Source organism: Mustela lutreola, chromosome 2, assembly GCF_030435805.1.
Source record: "Mustela lutreola isolate mMusLut2 chromosome 2, mMusLut2.pri, whole genome shotgun sequence".
Classification (NCBI taxonomy): Eukaryota; Metazoa; Chordata; class Mammalia; order Carnivora; family Mustelidae; genus Mustela; species Mustela lutreola.
Genome location: NC_081291.1, coordinates 164,706,984 through 164,721,927, shown reverse-complemented (window position 1 = coordinate 164,721,927; position 14,944 = coordinate 164,706,984). Strand labels below are relative to the sequence as shown.

General features: G+C 45.0%; 1 protein-coding gene and 1 long non-coding RNA gene across 7 annotated transcripts in view; one reads left to right on the top strand and one right to left on the bottom strand.

Annotated features, from left to right (window-relative positions):
* Positions 1 to 8,255, top strand: part of SIDT1 (SID1 transmembrane family member 1) — a 98,546-nt gene extending 90,291 nt beyond the window's left edge. For 5 of the 6 annotated variants that reach the window (XM_059164097.1, XM_059164095.1, XM_059164094.1 and 2 more), the window contains 4 exons: positions 3,141 to 3,246; positions 3,345 to 3,455; positions 4,372 to 4,485; positions 6,353 to 8,255. In XM_059164097.1, coding sequence (XP_059020080.1) covers positions 3,141 to 3,246; positions 3,345 to 3,455; positions 4,372 to 4,485; positions 6,353 to 6,415 — 394 coding nt within the window. In that variant the 3' untranslated portion in view covers positions 6,416 to 8,255. Of the gene's footprint in view, positions 1 to 3,140; positions 3,247 to 3,344; positions 3,456 to 4,371; positions 4,486 to 6,352 lie in introns of those variants that run through there. The other variant, XR_009351134.1, reaches the window with a different exon arrangement.
* Positions 8,256 to 12,630: 4,375 nt separating this feature from the next.
* Positions 12,631 to 13,930, bottom strand: LOC131825124 (uncharacterized). Its single transcript, XR_009351135.1, has 2 exons — positions 13,719 to 13,930; positions 12,631 to 13,084 (listed from the first exon to the last, which is right to left on the bottom strand). It is a non-coding gene; the product is annotated as an uncharacterized LOC131825124 (long non-coding RNA).
* Between the last annotated feature and the right edge of the window lie 1,014 nt (positions 13,931 to 14,944).

Here is a 14,944-nt window from a genome sequence, read left to right as displayed (position 1 = left end):
GTACTGACAGTGGCCTCTCTTCAGGCACTGAGTTGAGTTTAATGCACTGATGCACTGAATTCATTTGCTCAACAAGACCAACATCAAATTTGTTATCTGCATGGATAGACTACGCAGATAGTTAGACGATAGAGACTAAGTGAGTAGATGTAAAAATGAAGCATAGTTTTAAATTCTTGTAGAACTCTCCATAAATGCTACCCCGCAGACATTTCCCTTTCTTACTGTGTGTGTGTGGGAGCCGGGGTGGGGGGGCGTGTACAAGTCTCTTTCCTATTTCTTTCTTTCCCTGTAGGTGTCAATCTTTCTACCACACCAATATCCTCCTCCTTCTTCTTTCCCTTCATTATCACCTTGGCCTTTTGTCTTCAAATGCCTTCAAAATAGAACAGTATAACAGACACATATTTTCTATCTCTATTTTATACAACATGTTCTCAACTTTAAAATGTGAATAAGTGAGAGATTTTATTCATCCCTCAAAAAAAAACTCAGTAAATTTAATTGCTTTCCTTTGTGGTTCTTAGCTGATGTGCTAGAAAGTTCAGCAACCTTTGATAGAAAGATGACTCCCTACCCCTGCCCCCTTTTAAGACATGAAAGGAATGGAAGAAGAGGCATTCCTCTTCAGGGGAAGCCAGAATCTGGTCATGACAATTCAAAACTTATTTGGGGTAATGCTTCTGGAAAAATCTGCCCATAATGTTGTCACCCAGGGATTACCTCCAGGTAAGGTCTACACCTGTGAAGATGTAGAGAAGGTCTACACCTCTTTTACATAGAGATACGTTGAGGTGGGTGATTCTTGAAGCTTGGTGCTCTTCCTGACCACTCTTTGGGGGCAGACTGCACAGTCCTGATGACTGCAAGAAAGGGTGCCGGGTGCTGGTAGGAGGAAAGGGACCAATTGCTTGATAATGAGTAACCGATAACCATGTCCCCAGTACTGACAATCAGCTGGCTTGTCCCTGCCTCTCTGTAACCAAAACCAAACACATAATCTGCTCACAAGACAAGGTGAATGGCCTCTCTTTTCTTACACAGGAACTCTTTGGGCATCGAGGCCTGCAGGGAGGAATGAGGTGTGATGACACACCAACACTAGGATAGCCTGGTCGGGGGTTACTGTGCTCTTTGTTCCTCCGTCCTCAGTTTCTTGTGGACATTACAGGACATGGTATCCTGTAAGTCATGGTAGGACTTAATATGAATGTTATTTTAAAGGTAATCACTCTTATATAGTCATGAAGGATGGTGTGTGTGTGTGTGTGTGTACATAGAAAGAGATGTATGTACATATATATGTAAGTCCCCAGACACACACAGAATGAGAGAGAGATAAACTAAATGAGAGAGAGGCAAATGCTGATAATGGGTGAATCTGAGTAAAAAGTATACAAGAGTTTTTGGTATATTGAAGAATTCAAATTCCGGGAAGAGGAAATTCCCCATATTATATAGAACAGAGTTGGTTGGAATACAAAGTGAACCAAAAGAGAGTCCATTAAGAAGAGCTTTACACTTCAAATACTTCAGAATAAGCTTTGAGATAGGAGGACCCTTTCTGCAGAAAACTTAATTAACCTTATTAGGAGACATAAAGGAAAACTTAATTGAACGAAGAGAGATGTCACACCCTAGGTGAGAAGATCAGCTGTTGTAAAGATATTATTTCTCAAGTGCATGCATAAATTTCAACTTAAAATTAGAATTAAGTTAATAAGATTTTATTCTGAAATTATTTGCCTACTTAGCGTAAAATTTCCGAAGGTCTCCACAAAAGATTAACAGAACAAAGGGCAGAGGAGTATAGTGACTAGTCCAGTTTTATCCAACAGAACTTTCTGGAGTGATATAAATGTTCTACAAGGCATTGCCCCATATGGTAGCTGTCAGCCAAATATAGTTACTGAACACCTGAAATGTGGCTGGTGTGACTGAGGCACTGAATTTTCTATTTTATTTAATTGTCATTAATTAGTTTATTTTTTTAAAGGTTTTATTTATTTATTTGACAGAGTTCACAGGTAGGCAGAGAGACAGGCAGAGAGAGAGGGGGAGGCAGGCTCCCCGCTGAGCAGAGAGCCTGATTCAGGGCTCGATCCCAGGACTCTGGGATCATGACCTGAGCCGAAGGCAGAGGCTTTAACCCACTGAGCCACCCAGGCACCCCAATTGTCATTAATTAAATGTAAATGGCCACATGTAGCCACCGTACTGGGTAGTGCAAGCTAGCCTAATCAGATAATTTGACATATTCTAAAATAATAACATGGTGACCCAAAATTAGAAATTAGCAACAAATTAGTGAAGCAGCGTGGAGAGGATAGAAATCCAACTATGTTTGTGTATGTGTCTATATTTATAAAAACAAGCTTTTCAAAACAAGGACATAGGAAGGGTCTTATAATAAAGAGTTTTAGTGTAACTGAATAGAAATGTGGAACATGCTAAAGGCTCATGCTAAACCCCAGCCAAAATAAACTTCAGTACTGGTTTAAAAGCCATAGGCAGGGCGCCTGGGTGGCTCAGTGGGTTAAAGCCTCTGCCTTCGGCTCAGGTCATGAACCCAGGGTCCTGGGATCCAGCCCTGCATCAGGCTCTCTGCTCAGCGGGGAGTGTGCTTCCTCTCTCTCTCTCTCTCTGCCTACCTCTCCCCTACTTGTGATCTCTCTCTGTCAAATAAATAAAATCTTTAAAAAATAAAAATAAAATAAAATAAAAATAAAAACTATAGGCAGCGAGCAAGAATTTGATAATGTGTGTCAAGGCAATTTTTGAGATAATTCTACTTCCAGTAATCTAGTCTAATGAATTAATCTTAAATCCAAAAAAAAAAAAAAAAGAAAAAAGAAGAAAGAAAAGCGCGCTGTTGAAGGGATTCAGTTAGTTGTTGAGGTGTTCTTTAGAATAATGAAAAGCTGCAGGACGCCTAGGCCCTCAAGATGATTGTGGTACCTCCACTTATGGGACTCTTACAATCATCAAAAATGCCAGGTCTGAAAGAGGTGTCATAATTTATGGAGGTTCAAGTTTTTTTTTTAATCACCCTCCTCCCCAAAATACAAGTGGGGAGTGAAGAAGCCAAGACAGTTATGCAACCGCCCTGATGCCTACAAAGTCATTCTCCTTACACCCAGCGCGCTCTTTGGACTGGTCTATCGACCCAGGGACTTCGCTTCCTACATGCTGGGGATCTTCATCTGTAACCTGCTGCTCTACCTGGCCTTTTACATCATCATGAAGGTAAGAGTGGGCGCTGGGGGGCCGCCCCCACCCCGGCAGCCCTGGGGCGCGCCCACATGCAGGACCCCAGCATGGCAGCATCTGCTTCCCACCCACAGCTTCGAAGCTCCGAGAAGCTCCTTCCGATCCCACTCTTCTGCATTGTGGCCACAGCGTTGCTGTGGGCCGCCTCGCTGTACTTTTTCTTCCAGAATCTCAGCAGCTGGGAGGTAAGAGGGTGGTTTTCTTGGCCAGGGAAACGTTCTCCCTCCGTCTCGCCTCCCAGGGCCTTCCTACCTCCCTCTCTCCACGCGCTTGTGGTTGTCTGTCTTTGAAACGGAAGCTTTTTCTGAGAGAGATCGTGTTTCCCATCCACGCCTAAATGGCATGGGGTCCTCGCTGTCAGGACCGCGCCTCACGTGGCCCTCGAGATGCGGCAGAACTGATCTTCATTACATGTCATGGGACGATCCCACCCCCCCCCCCCCGTGATGTTTAATGCGTGTAAAAACCTTGTTGGGTGCGTGTTCTTCTCCTAACCCGCATCCACAAACAGATTCTCAGCTGCTGGCCTTTGTAAATCCGTGGCGCAGAGAGGAAAGCAGAAGCCTGGGAACCCAGGATGGTACCCAGTAACAGAGAGGGGGCCTCCACTCTCCGCCCCCACAATCGACTTTAGAACATTTCCATCACCCCAGAAAGCCAGCCTGGGCCCATTAGTAGCCACTCGCTCCATTTCTCCCTCACGCCTTAGCCATAGGCAACCGCTAATCTCTCTCTCTAGCTCTGCCTCTTCTGGATATTTCTTACCCATTTATCATGCAGCATGTGCCTTTGAGTCTGGCGCAGGCACTCATCCATGGGGTCGCATGTGTCCGTGGCCATCTCTTTTTATCGCTGAATAACACTCCCTTGTGTGGAGACAGTGCTCCTCCTCTCTCATCAGTCACCGGCCATTCTTGGGCTCTTGCAGATGCAGCCGTGGTGAATATGGTGTCCGCGTGTTTGTGTGGACTCCTGTTTTTTGGGAAGCTTGCTTTTGGAGCCAGGCATCCAGTAGTGTCTCCGTAGCTTTCTGGACGTTCGGCCCTCTAAAGAGTTGAGCTGTGGGAAGGCTCACCCACATCCTGTCTCACCTTCCTCCAGGGCACCCCAGCTGAATCCCGGGAGAAGAACCGAGAGTGTATCCTGCTGGATTTCTTTGATGACCATGACATCTGGCACTTCCTCTCTGCCACTGCTCTGTTCTTCTCATTCTTGGTGAGTTGATAAATACTTTTTTTAAAAGAAATATACTTTTTAAAAAAGAGTTTGCTCATTTATTTGGGAGAAAGAGAGTGAGCGAGAGAGAAATGGAGGAGGGGGAGAGGCAGAGGAAGAGGGAGAAGCAGACCCCCTGCTGAGCAGGGAGCCCCACTCAGGACTGGATCCCAGGATCCTGAGATCATGACCTGAGCAGAAGGCAGACATTTAACTGACTGAGCCACCCAGGCGCCCCTAAAAATACCTTTTTGTTAATTTCTTTTTTCTTCACATCCCATACGTTTTTTCTTTTTCCCCCTCTTCCTTACCCTTTTGTACTTCTCTGGTACTTCCCTTTCCAGTTCCTCATTGTAATTCAGTATACAGACGATTTTTTTTTTCTCCTTCAGTTAGAGCTTTATTTTTCTTTTCCTTTTACTCCCCAATATTTTAAGACAGAGTGACAAAATGATTTTTCATAAATGCCCCTGGTCCGGACTGAATTTGTTGTTAGAACTCACATGGTTATATATATGGGACGCCTGGGTGGCTCAGTTGGTTGAGCAGCTGCCTTCGGCTCAGGTCATGATCCCAGCGTCCTCGGATCGAGTCCCGCATTGGGCTCCTTGCTCTGCAGGGAGCCTGCTTCTCCCTCTGCCTCTGCCTGCCATTCTGTCTAACTGTGCTCTCGCTCGCTCTCTCTTTCTCTCCCTCTGACAAATAAATAAAATAAAATAAAATAAAGAACTCCTATGGCATGAATCGCCCCAAGAATCACCTTGGCATTCACTCGCATTCGGGTGACATTAGATAATTCTTCCCTGTGCTGCCCTCACACTCCTCCTCCTCTTCCAGTCTCACTGAATATCTTACAGATATTTTACAAATTCCTAGCCTACTCAGGAGAGCAGCCCAGGCCTCTGCTGCTTCTCACCAGTCTCCCCAGACCTCTTCTGTAATCCCTCCATTCTTTGCGGCCCAAAACACCTTTCCAGAAGCTGTGCGTATACTAACAACCTTGGATGATCACTCCTGGCATCGATTCATCCTCATTTAGAGATTTTTCCAAATTAAAACTCCGCAGTGCCTGGACACAGATTCAGCCAGCAAAACAACGGGACGAAGGAGACCTGTGCCCCCGGCACTCCCCAGGGTGCGCACGCTGCTGCCGCACTGTCTCGAGAGTGGAGCGGGGCTGCCCCCTGGTGGTTATCTGGGGAAATTCAACAATCCGCATAAACCTGGTTCCTCGTGACTTTTATCTCTGATGAACACATTCATTAGAGAAAAAGAGATAAACAAAAGTGGGGTGAAAGTTTCCACGTGAAGAAGTGATGGCAGAGGGAACTAAAAATGGAGGAGGGGTGTGCATTTCTTATATAGCAATACTCTATATGCAATAAGACTTCTTTCCTCTAGATCATAAGCCAAATGTCCCTAAGTGATAACTTCCCTGGCCACCCTATTAGCACTTTTTTACCTTTCCTCACCCCATAGTTCTTGTGTCTAATTTCCATTACTGTTTTTATTGCATATTATTACCCAGTACACCATACTTAGCTCACCTCATTAGCATGCTATACTGTACTCAGGTATTTGCTTCACGTCTCAAGCTGTCTCTCAAATGTAAGCTCCAGAAGGGCTGGGAGTTTTGTCCCTTGTGGCATTTAGAATAGCACATCATAGACCCCCAATAAACATTTGAATTAATACATGAATTATGTAATCCTAATAATCACCTGTAGAGAGCGCTGCATTGCAGAAAGCTGTAGAGCACACAAAGGCAAGTAAGGCGTGAGGGTATTGCTCCAGCCAGCCTGTGTGGGTAGGTGCTTACCCCAGCTGTGACTGCATCCCCGTCATCCCTCTGACCCTCTCGTTCCAGGTTTTGTTAACCTTGGATGATGACCTAGATGTGGTCCGGAGAGACCAGATCCCTGTCTTCTGAGCCTCCAGCTTTAAGAGAGGGAGAGGGAGCAGTCGATCTTGGTGCTGTTTCATGAAAATACAGGGACTGCAGCAAGTCACCACTGCCAAATGCTCCACTCCCCCTCTGTCAAGTCAGTTCTGTGCGCATTTCCCCAGGAAGGTGAGGGGCTGGAGGGAGACTCAAGCCTTCAAGCAGGGCAGCAGAGGAGAAGCCATGGGTATGGCCAAAGGCAAGCCCTGAAGAGTCAAGGGACTCCCATCCCCTGTCGTGTACAGCCCTGACATGGACAAAAGCTGCATCCGAGTCAACTCATTGTCTTGGGACCCCTCCCACCCTCACGAGATTTACCAGCTAGGGGGAGCGACACTGCCCTCTTCATCCAGCTGCCTCCAAGCCCAGAGAGGCCAGCAGCTTGGGTCTCCTGCTCAGACTTGAGGTGACCCCTCTGCACCTCCACATCTGTTGCTCTACACATCCCAGAGCACCAGCTTGCTCCTCCGAGGTCCAGGGATGACAGGGAATCCTCAGAGTCCGGTGGAGGGCTGAACCCAACCCCCTACCCAACTGGGATAGTTCTTTTAGTAGGACCAGCTAATCACCTCCTTGGAAGGAATGCTGTATGTGCCCCCAGGCTCCTGACCCCATTAGAAGGGCTCTGGATTGGACTTTGTCGCACAGTTGTCCTCACAGGTGACTGTCTCTGGGCCCAAGTCTTGGGTGCTTACCTACTTCTGTGTCTTCATCTCACTGCTGTGTGTTGACCCCACAACTCAGGCTCTTCTCTCTCGGGAAGGCTCTGTTACCCCATCAGCTCCAAGGCAGAAGGGGAAACAGGAAAAACTCTTCTAGCAGCAGGAACGAGAGGATTGACAGGCCGAGAGACTGGTGACATCGGCATCAAGAAAATAGACCTCACCCTAAGGACGTGGGCTCCTGGGGCAAATGCAGCAAAGACGAAATTGCTTTCTCGTGCCTCCAATTCAGACAGCTAAATTCTGGGCCCACCTCTCCTGTGGGGAATAAATCATTGCTCTAACCAGGGGCACTGCACTGGGGGTCCTCCACCACCAACTAAACTCCCTGTCACTTTCTGCAGATCAGGGGCTCCAGGTTTTCTCCCCGGAGTTCTCTAGAAATAATTCTTGGGGTGAACTCGTTTTACTCATCCTCCCTGAGTTGCAAAGAGCAAGCTGATTGAGGACTGCCTTTTGTTTGCACCTGATTTTCATTCTCTCCCAGCAAGATGTGACAGAGCTCAGCCACCTACTTCTCTCACACCGTCCGGCAATTCTGCCCCTGACGAGTCCCATCTGGACCAAGCACCCTCATTACCTGTAGTAAGATGTAATCAGAAAATAGACATACAAATGTGTACCCCATATATATTTGCCTGTGAAACTGAAGTCACCTATACCCCCTGCTTTCTTGATCATTCATTAGAGAAATGGATTAGGTGTCCTTTAAAAAAAAAATTATTCTGTCTCTAAAATATTTGCATAAAGGCCAAAAATCACATTTTGGAAGTTTGAAAAGTTTAACAATGCAAAGATGCTTTTGATGGAACTTTCTGTGATTTGCTTTTCCTAAAATAGCCCCAAATTCATATTTGTTTTCTGCTTTTCTTTATTCCTTAAAAACTGTTGGCTTCCAGAGGCCATATGAAGACCACTTATTTAATGGTGGTGTTAGTCTAACATCTGAAACAAATCTCAAATCTGTTTAACTATGGTGTATTTGACCTAATTCTTTTATTTTAATGGATGGTTTAAAAAAAAAAAACAAAAGATGCACTAAGAAAATGTGGACGTAGTCTGTTCGAGTGGCCCTGTGACCCAAAGTGAATAAATTGTGAGATGCATTCCCTGTGCAGTTGCTTGTTTGGGGAATGTGCCAGGTGGGGCTGCCATGTGCTTGACTGTGTTCCCATCGTGTCTGTCTGTATTGTGCTGTGAACTCACACACTGTGGTTAGTTCTTTTCTCTGCAGCAGGACTAAAAACCCAGACCAAGCCTGCCCTTAGAGTCCTCAATTCCTCACGCACTTGCTAATTCTTTCTACAATGGCAACATTGTGGCCGAAGGACATGAGAAGGTCATCCAACAGCATCCGTGGGGTTGGTAGGAATGGGCGGGGGGGAGCGGGGGGGGGGGGCAATCGGAGCTTTTCATGGCCAAACAGCCCTGTCCACAGCTTGCGCCTGTGCCCATGGACGTTGCTTTTTAAAAGAGAAGTGAAGAAATAATTCTTGGGGTGAACTCGTTTTACTCAACCTCCCTGAAAGCCAAGATCAGCCGGAGGTAACCGGAGAAAACAGTCACTGTGAAGAGGCTTTTGGCAGAGCAGGCACAGAAGTAATCAGAGGAGGTCAGCGGGATCAGGACAGACATGTGGCGGCCAGAGGAGCAAAGCTGTGCACAGAAAAAAAAAGGACCTCTTCACACCTCTGACGAATGCTGGAGAGGCAAGTCCACCTGTTGACATTGCGTGGTTGAGGGATTAGCCCGGTTTTATTTTAGCAGCCGGAGAAGCCGGTGGAAAACCAGAGTCTATCTGGGGAAGGGACTTTCGGTGACTGGAAGAGCTCACCCAACCAGCTCCCCAGGGAAGAGAAAGTGGCAGCTGCTTCCTTGAGAGTTCTGACTAGCCACCAGAATGTTCTGTGGGGTCACCAAATGCATGGGTCAGCAAGTCTGACAACCTTCAAATAGTTCTCCTTCCAGGAGATAGTGTCTCTTTGTAAAGCTTGGGAGAAAGGGAGAAACAAAGATAAACATTATTCATGGAAAGAACAGTGGAGTCTGAGGAAGATTCTGGAGCCTGATTTTAGACCAAATATGTTCACGTGCTCACTTTGTGACCTGGGGCAAGTCGCTGGAACTCTCTGATCGTCTCCTATCAAGCCTGCTACGTGAAGGAGACAGAAGTGGAGATGTGCAGAGCCCCGAGAGCAGTGCAGGGACAGAGGAGGGTGTCACCTACCCCCATAAACCCCACAGGGGGCAGTCTCTCCACCAGGATGGCCTCTCTCTCCTCTAGGTGCTGTTCACTGAAACCTGCTGTTCCGTTTCCTGTCCTCAGTTCCAGGAGGCCCTGAAGGCGTTCTGGGGGCCTCGTTGCCTTCAGAGATACGGTCCAGATTTATCAAATCTCCCAGCCCCGGGGCCCCCTTGCCCTTTAGTGCTGCACGTCCCTGTCTCTGGCCCTTAATGCTCTTACTCCGACTCCAATGAAAAATCACTCCCAAAGCTAGGCCAAGTGGAAAATCCAGCTCTGTGGGTCACACCTCATTACCTCCATCTCTGCCCTGGGAATCTCAAAGAAAACCTGGATTTGCTCCTTTTTCCGAGTAGCTGTTCCTACTGTCGTTCAGGGAAAGCCCTATGCAAACGTTCCCCTCACCCTCCCCGCCCCCTCAACAAATGCTCCGGAAGGAAAGCCTGGAGGGTCAATCCGCATGAAGAGAGGCTTCGGCCTTTGGGAAAGAGAACTGGCCCCAGAAAGAAGCAGGAGAAGCTCATCCAGGTTTTGAAATGACTAATATCGCTGGTGAAACTAAGGAAAAGCATTGTAAGTAAAGATGCGATCTGCCCTGCCTGAAGAAATGTAAAAAGCCTTGGTTAGCGTGATTCTGCCCAGTTTGTGACAGGTTTCTTTGTGGTGGTTGTCAACGCTGTTTGGTAGAGACAGGATATATTGTGTGACTAGGTTTCTTTGTCCCCTCAATATTAAATTGTCCCCTCAATATTATCCCCTCACTATTGCCAATGAGGTAAACCTTGGTCCTTAAACACGTGAATTCAAATAAGCTTCATGGAACTCACAGATCAGCCTTCCCCATGAGTTTCCATCAGGGCCGTAGTAATAGTTTTGCTTGGACGGGATCCTCTGCGAGAAGAGACCCCTACCCTGTGAGCTCCAAGGGCAGATTTTATATAGTTTTCCCTCAAGTGTGGTCTTGCTGTTCTTACTGATGCACAAGGAAGACTAGGTGGTTACCATTGTTCACATAGAATTACCCCTTGTTCTTTCCAACCTCAGGGAAATGGACTCTACCTTCTTCCTAAATATCCCTAGAATAGATTTTATCATCTTCCCTAAATTTCAAATTTTTAAAAATTGTATCATTTTCCCTAAACTTCAAATTTTAAAAAATTTGTTTGGCTCTGTCCTATGTCCTTTTCATCACCTGAAAGTTTCTGTCATCTCAGATTTACACATTTCGCTAGAGATGAAAAATAATTAACCACCATATTTTATACATAGAATAGCCTTGAAGTCGTATCACCTCTCAGTCAAGAGCTAAACAAAGTCTAGGTGTTTTATCTCTTGTTTGGCATTATAGTTCTGATTTAGAAAATAAGAGATTCAAACAGTGAAAGATTTTCAAGTCTGGGCAAGAGAAGTCTGATACCAACCCCACTATGGTTTGCTCCTGGGGCCCTCCTCCGCCCTATCTCCCCACCTTCTTTATGAATTAGGACTCTAAATTTTTAAGTGACTATCAAGTTATCCAAAATAATTCAAAAGCTCTCTATAACATTGCCCTCACAGAAAAAAGTTGATTTGCATTTTATGATCTTTATTATATAAAGATCATAATATATACATATATAAGATCATAATATATATTTATGATCTATATTATTATGTTGCCTATCTGAGCTTTTCATAAGTCTCAGTACCCAGTCTTAGGCAGGCCCCTTTGGGGAAAAGGACAAATTCAGAACTGGGGCTCACTTTGCTTGTCTCTCAACATAGGACACCTGATAAAATAACCTACTTGTCAGAGGATCCATTTCTCTTTTAACCTCTCCTTCCTCACCTTTTCTCTGTCCACTTACATAGAGTCTGATATACTGCTTTGGCTACGAGTCAATCAGAAATACACAGGCCAGGGGCGCCTGGGTGGCTCAGTGGGTTAAGCCGCTGCCTTCGGCTCAGGTCATGATCTCAGGGTCCTGGGATCGAGTCCCGCATCGGGCTCTCTGCTCAGCAGGGAGCCTGCTTCCCTCTCTCTCTCTCTCTCTGCCTGCCTCTCCATCTACTTGTGATTTCTCTCTGTCAAATAAATAAATAAATAAAATCTTTAAAAAAATAAAAATAAAAAAAAAAAATAAATAAAATAAAATAAAAAAAAAGAAATACACAGGCCAGACTCTGTGTGGAGGTGGTCGCAGCGATCGACAAACACACAATCTCTTCTGTCATAGGATCCAGGGTCCAAAAGGGACATGAAGTACATCCTCCCAATCTGTCAGTTAAGTGGACCAAGCTCTCCAACAAGAGAGTGGCCTTCTGAGAATCTTATCATTAGATCCAAACCCGAAAAAAAGTCCAAATAAGCACCAGCAATTTTTATCCCCAGATGTGAAGTCCTAAACTTGCTACTGATACAATGTAGCCTCTCTCCTGCTTGAACTGACCACCTCCAGTTTTTCATAAGGAAAATGAAAGTCCCGATTTCGATCTTAGTGAATAACAGAGATCCAGAGAGAGAGTTGGAGTGGGGATCCTCTCAATCCATTTTGTTGGAGCAAAAACTGCTCCAACTCCCTAATTCTGAGGTACTGCAATGACCCATCCCTCACTGCTCTAGGACAAGCAGGAGATTGAGCTTTCCCACCTGCCCTTTTAGGGGAGCCTTGCTGTTGGAAACCATTGCCTTCCTGCCTCTAATGCTAGAATCTTCGAGTCTGCAGAACTGATCATTACAACAGATCATTTGGCATCAGGTATTGTGTCAAGGGTTTTATGTACATTACCGTCTTTAATCCTGAACCCCACCTCCCTGTAAAGTAGGCAGTGTTACTACATTTGCCATCTGGAGAAACTGACACTCCAGTCCCTGTTGACTAAATGAAGCAAATGGTGCCAAAAACTGGGTTCTCTGAATTGAGTAGCTTGGGTCCAGACACCAGAGAAAGGGAAGACAGACTGTGTTGTAAGGAAAGCTCTACTATCATGTGTGCTTGTATCTATACGTGTAAACCATGTAGTCTAGAGTTGTGTAACTATTGAACACCTTAACAAAAAGAGAAGGTTGCAGCAAAATTCAGAAGAAGCGTGTCTGTTATATAAACCTGAATAACAATGAAACCTACCATGCTTTAGGAAAGCCAAAGGATAAAACCACGGGTTTGGATCACTGTGGCTCGATTAAACTGGAACAGCTGGGTTCATGGGAGGGCTGTTGCTTCAGCCTCTGAGCTTGTAACATTAAAAACCAAAGTCCATTTTATAAATTCAAAGATTGTACTTGGCAAAGGGCTACAGGCTCAAAGATCCATTTTAAATTAAAATACATGTTTTTTGTAAGGTGTCAGGTCTCCACTGGAAGCCTACTGGGTCAGAAACAAAATTAACACTGGAGACAAAGCACAGGCATGCAGTCGGTTTCTGTTTCCTAAAAAACATTTACAGACTGAAAACATCGCCATGTCAGAAAGTCCTCCAAATCTGCCTCTCGGACTGATCAATGCTGGTCTGGTAGATCAGGCAGATTTCACCACTCCTGTCAACAGCTGAACCATCTTCCGACGTGGGGACAGGGCCCAGCTCTCCCTTTCTAGAAGGGAGTGGTTTCATCTCTCCAAACAGAGGCAGAGGAAGGAGGCTGTGTTGAACTGGAGAATCAGTCTTCTCCACTGGAAATAAGTGATAGTAGTGGTAAATGTTTTTAAATGTGTCCTGAAATAAGAGCAAAAATAACATGACTTGGTTTGCGACACTGATATACTAACCAGTGTTCTTCTCCTATCCTAAGCTGTCTGTTGGGCTTTTGTGTGTGTATGTGTGTGTGTGTGTGTGTGTATACATACACACATAATTTATATATAATTTATATTTAATGTGAATTTGCACATTTGCCACTCGGCAGCATTTTTAAAAATGGGATTTAACCTAATCGAATCATGAGTTCCCAGAAAACCTCCCTGAAGCGGCAAGTTCTCCACCATCACAATTTGGATTCAGCCTCTTTCCAAACCACAGATCTGAATATGATTAAGACAGTGTACAAAAACAAAACCCGACCTGCTCAGCCCAAACTTAGTTAAAGGCTGGGTTTTCATTATCTTCCCTAAAATCTGGGACTTACTGGATCGTGGGAACACGGGTGGCACATTGATACCAGTAAGCCAACCTACCAGACTTCTCAACTTAGGTAGGCAGTAAATTAGCATTCGGGCCTTAATTTCTCACAGAAAGAAGAGGTCAAAGGGGCTGTTGACATTGACCAACACACTGTAGTCTAGTATTCCCTGCATTTCAGTGTCCTGAGTAGGGAAGATAGAAGCGAGGAAGGTCCTGGAAAATAACTGACCTCTTTACATTCAAATATTCCTTTGCAGGGGCGCCTGGGTGGCTCAGTGGGTTAAGCCGCTGCCTTCAGCTCGGGTCATGATCTCAGGGTCCTGGGCTCGAGTCCCGCATCGGGCTCTCTGCTCAGCAGGGAGCCTGCTTCCTCCTCTCTCTCTGCCTGCCTCTCTGCCTACTTGTGATCTCTCTCTGTCAAATAAATAAATAAAATCTTTAAAAAAAAAAAATATTCCTTTGCAACTGTGTGAAAACTTTTTTCAAATATCAAACCTCTTTCATCCCTCACATGAACCATGTGAGGTAGGATAGATAATGTTCCAACTAATAAACTAAGACCTCTTGCCCAAAGTCTCGCAGCCTGGTAACAGGAGCCAGATACAAAATAATGCCATTGCCTCTTTTTTGTCTAAAGAACAACAGTAAAGTAGCTTTTAGATTTTACTGATTCCAGAAACTGACCAAGAGAAAACCAACATCAGTTCAGATTTCCGTAGACAGTTTTTTCTTAAATTTTTATTGAGGCACGTGTAAACTATATCACGTAATGCACGTAAACTATATTACGTAACACACGTAGGTGCACACGTGCGCATGCATATGCACTAATGTATCCAGCACCCACCCTGAGATTCAAAAGGTTTCCCACATCCTTGTGCCTGATCCAAGTCAAATCCCTGCCCCAGAGATAACCACTGTTCTGGTTTTTCTCCGTATAGACAAATGTTGCCTGTTCTTGAACTTCGTATACGTGGAATTCTGCAGTATATGCTCCTTCTCATCTGGCTCCTGTCATTCAATATGTCTGTGAGATTCATCCATGTAAAATAGAGGAAGCTGTGACATTTGTGACAACATAAATGGACGTAGAGGGCATTATGCTAAGTGGAATAGGTCAAACAGAGAAAGACAAATATATTATTTCATTCACATGTGGAATCTAAAACAAAGCAAACAAAAGCAGAATCAGCTAACTACAGGAAACAAACAGATGGTTACAGAGAGGCGGCGGGGAGGGGGAGGGGCAAATGGCGGAAGGGGAGTGAAAGATACAGACTTCCAGTTATGGAATGAATAAACGCGAAGACAAAAGGGAAAATACAGGGAATATAGTCAGTGGTATTGTAATAACATTGCATGGTGACAGATGGTAGCTACACTTGTAGCCAGTATAGCATAATATAAAAAGAAGTTGAATCATTATGTTGTACCCCCGAAACTAATGTAACATCA